This window comes from Eurytemora carolleeae, unplaced genomic scaffold, assembly GCF_000591075.1.
Source record: "Eurytemora carolleeae unplaced genomic scaffold, Eaff_2.0 scaffold2262, whole genome shotgun sequence".
NCBI classification, from domain to species: domain Eukaryota; kingdom Metazoa; phylum Arthropoda; class Copepoda; order Calanoida; family Temoridae; genus Eurytemora; species Eurytemora carolleeae.
This window is the reverse complement of record NW_019398151.1, coordinates 18,940-22,216: the sequence shown is the minus strand read 5'-3', so window position 1 is coordinate 22,216 and position 3,277 is coordinate 18,940. Positions and strand designations below refer to the sequence as shown.

Sequence of the window (3,277 nt, the reverse complement as noted above, 5' to 3'; positions counted from 1 at the left end):
TTATTGATTTTTATTCATATACTATAGTATCTTTGAGAGCTAAAATGAAACAACAACAAAAATTAAACTGAGGAAAAACAACGATTCATTTCGTAATTACAAAAAAGTAAATACAAGTCGAAAATTTTGCATTTTTTGTTCCGCAACATTTTTGCGAACAGATTCATGCGAAATTTCGTTAAAAAAAATAAATGTTTTGTGCAATGCATTATATAAAATCAAAGTATAATAAAACTAACTAAGCTTGTGAATATTTTATTGTTATTTGTAATGCTATTTCAGTAAATTACTCCCACTTCCTAAAGCATCCAAAAATTGACTCCCCCCCCCAGTCCCCACCCCCTGTACCCTCCTCCTCCTACTCCCAAACATAAAATGCAGAATGCAATAAAACTCGGAAATGGAATTTTAACAATTTTCTTTTTAAAAAGAGAGACTTCAATGGTAATGGGTTCTTTTATAAACAGCTCCCTTCTTCAAATGAGAGGAAATATAAACATTAAATGGGGTTTAAGTTTAACTCTAAGTGAAACTCCTTTCTTTGGTGGCAATGGCCGATGAACAACAGTACCCTTGAAACCTTTATTTGAACAATAATATTAAAGATATTATTGTTTTCCAAGGTTAAAAGTGTTTAATTCTGATAATTATTATATGTCCTCCTTCAGTAGAAACCACAATCAAAAATAATCAGTTTTTAAAATTATAAACATTGATATCTAATTCATTCTTAACTAGACATAGCAATTGTGAATGAGGCATAGTCATATCTTTGCATCGCAAGGGTCACTTAAAATTACGCTGACAGTCCCTTTAAAAAATAAGCATGCAACAAATGCTCATTTTCTCATCTCTATAGTTTAAATATCCTATTGTTGTAGACATATTAAACTATAGACCTATACAACAAATGTTAAACACTACAAACACTTCTTGCACTACTGCCATTGTTCAGCAAGACAAGTGGACTAACTGAGTCTAATTATAGTTCAACTATATCTCATCTGTTCTTAAATTTTGATTCTTTATCCATAAATATACTTAATGTTTGTCTGTTTGTTTGAGTGTCTGTTTGTATCCAATTTACGTCAAAACGGCTGAACCGATCGGGCCCAATTTGGTGTTGGACCTCATGTGACCCCAGGAAAGGTTTATGGATGATCAAATTTTCAAAAATTTGCCTCTAACAACAATTGATTTTGAAAATTTTGAAAATCAACGAAATTTTTCTTATAAAATTCGCGAATTTTTTTCTATTTTTTGGGATATCAATGTTTAGAATTGTGTAAACTAATAATTTTCGATTGTAGTTTCTCTACAAAATTAAAGTGACTCTTGCATTTCTACTGCAGGAAAACAGGAAAACGTCAATATCTTGCACATTATTGCCTAGATAAATATGTCAATGGTAACGTTGTAAATCAGTCAATGTCATCTTTGCATAGAGGGTCACTTGAAATTATGCTCAGTGTCCCTTTATGATGTTTCTCAAACCTGAACGCAGTTTCTTGTTTTCCATTTCCTTTCATCTCATCACTTACATCAAACAATCCTCCTGCAACAAAAATATTCAAGTAAAGACGACATTTTAAAAATTTTATGTGTATTTGGTGTTGTTAAAATGCAAATTGTTTTTAGACTAGCTTCAAAATCAACTTATGAAGTGAAATGGGTTTGTGTTACTAATATTCACAATTACAATGTTTCAGGGTATTTCATAACTTGAATCTGATAGTCGTAGTCATATTCAGCAGTTTTGTGGGTCCGACTGTATGAGCAAAGAGAATAGAATATTATTAGAGTGGAATTAAGTCAATCCTTCGGTATAAATTTTGACAGTCCCTTTCAGCCTGAAAGGGAGTTAAAAGTGTACAAATCATGTAAATGTTGACAAATTATATGCAGTAGAGTACATTAATACAGTATGTTCCCTAGACTATCCATTTCAATTTCGAATTTTTAAAGCTGTTAAATAAACTTTATAAAATGAATTAGGTGAATAAAAAACATCATTTGATTTATAGTTATAACGGAAAATCATCGTTTGTAAAGTGAAAGGCAAAGAGTCTATGTGAAATGATAATAGGTCAATTATGAAACTAGCATATTTCATAATTTGGTTTTCTTTTAATATCAATTTTAGACTTTCTATAAAATGATGTTTCAGAAAGGTTATATAGCGCAAATATGTGAAGTACAACAAAATGGCCGTTTTTCCCTTTTTTCTAGTAAATTCCCCTCTAATATATATTCTATTCTCTTTGTGTATGAGACATCGTTCTATGATAAAATGCTCAGTTTCAGTTCGATAGAGTTTTCTATAATAGAATTGTAAACAAAATGGATAATTTCAACTTTACTTCAATTTACTTAAAAACTTTTTTTATATTTTTTTTATCATGTTTTTTACCTATTTTGATAATTTCTGGTAATGGGGCCACTGTGTGCAAATGTAAAACGAGTAGAGTCAGTTTACAAAAGCTGAGCACCAACATTTTGGTTGGGTTACAAAAGCTGGAATTTGATTTTAGATCTACACCAAGAACTCTGGGCTTGTATTCAAACCATCCTGGAATTTGTTTCACTACAACGATTTTATCATTTTTTCTAAAATACAATTATATCTATTTATATATATGCAGTGCATTTGTAGGGGGAACGAGGGAGGGATGGCTGCTCTAAAGGTTTGGGAATTGCTCCCAGGGTTTTAAAGTGTTCCCAGGATTTTCGAGTTGCTCCCAGGGTTTTGGAGTAAAATGTGAAAATTTATCCAACCTTTTATGAAAGCTCCCTTAAACAGGATGCTTTAAAACAGAAAATTGAAAAAGGGCTCTGCTACCCCTTTTTTACTGTCTTTGTTCAGATATTTGCATGAAAAAAATAGTAAATTTCAATCCAAGAAGCCTTTGGCGATCATATGGTTTTGATTAGCCAAACTGACAACATTTTTTTTAGCTTATACATAAAAGATTACTGGAAAATGTTGAAAACAAATCTTTTTTTTAGACTGAAGACTGAAGGTGCCATAATGGCGCAAAATATTCTTCTTGAAATGAAAGTTTAAATGAAATGTATTTGAACTACTAGCCATAGCGCTAAACTTAAAAAAACTTACTTTGAGGAACTTAAACAGAAAAGTTGCGAATTTTCATGAAAAAAATCGAAAATTCCTATCTTTTTTTCCACATAAAATGTAGACTTTTTGTGACATTGGACGTTTTGTAATTGGGCCTTTTGTTGAATTGGGCGTTTTTTTACATTTGGCGTTTCGTACCCA

The 3,277-nt window shown here is 31.1% G+C and overlaps 1 protein-coding gene across 1 annotated transcript; it reads right to left on the bottom strand.

The window, feature by feature from the left end:
• Positions 1-1,494: 1,494 nt before the first annotated feature.
• LOC111716894 (glutamate receptor ionotropic, kainate 1) lies at positions 1,495-2,603 on the bottom strand (the record flags this gene model as incomplete). Its single annotated transcript, XM_023492407.1, is given in 2 exon segments — positions 1,495-1,555; positions 2,411-2,603. Coding segments are annotated over 2 exon segments (146 nt in total), but the record flags the coding sequence as incomplete, so codon positions are not given.
• Between the last annotated feature and the right edge of the window lie 674 nt (positions 2,604-3,277).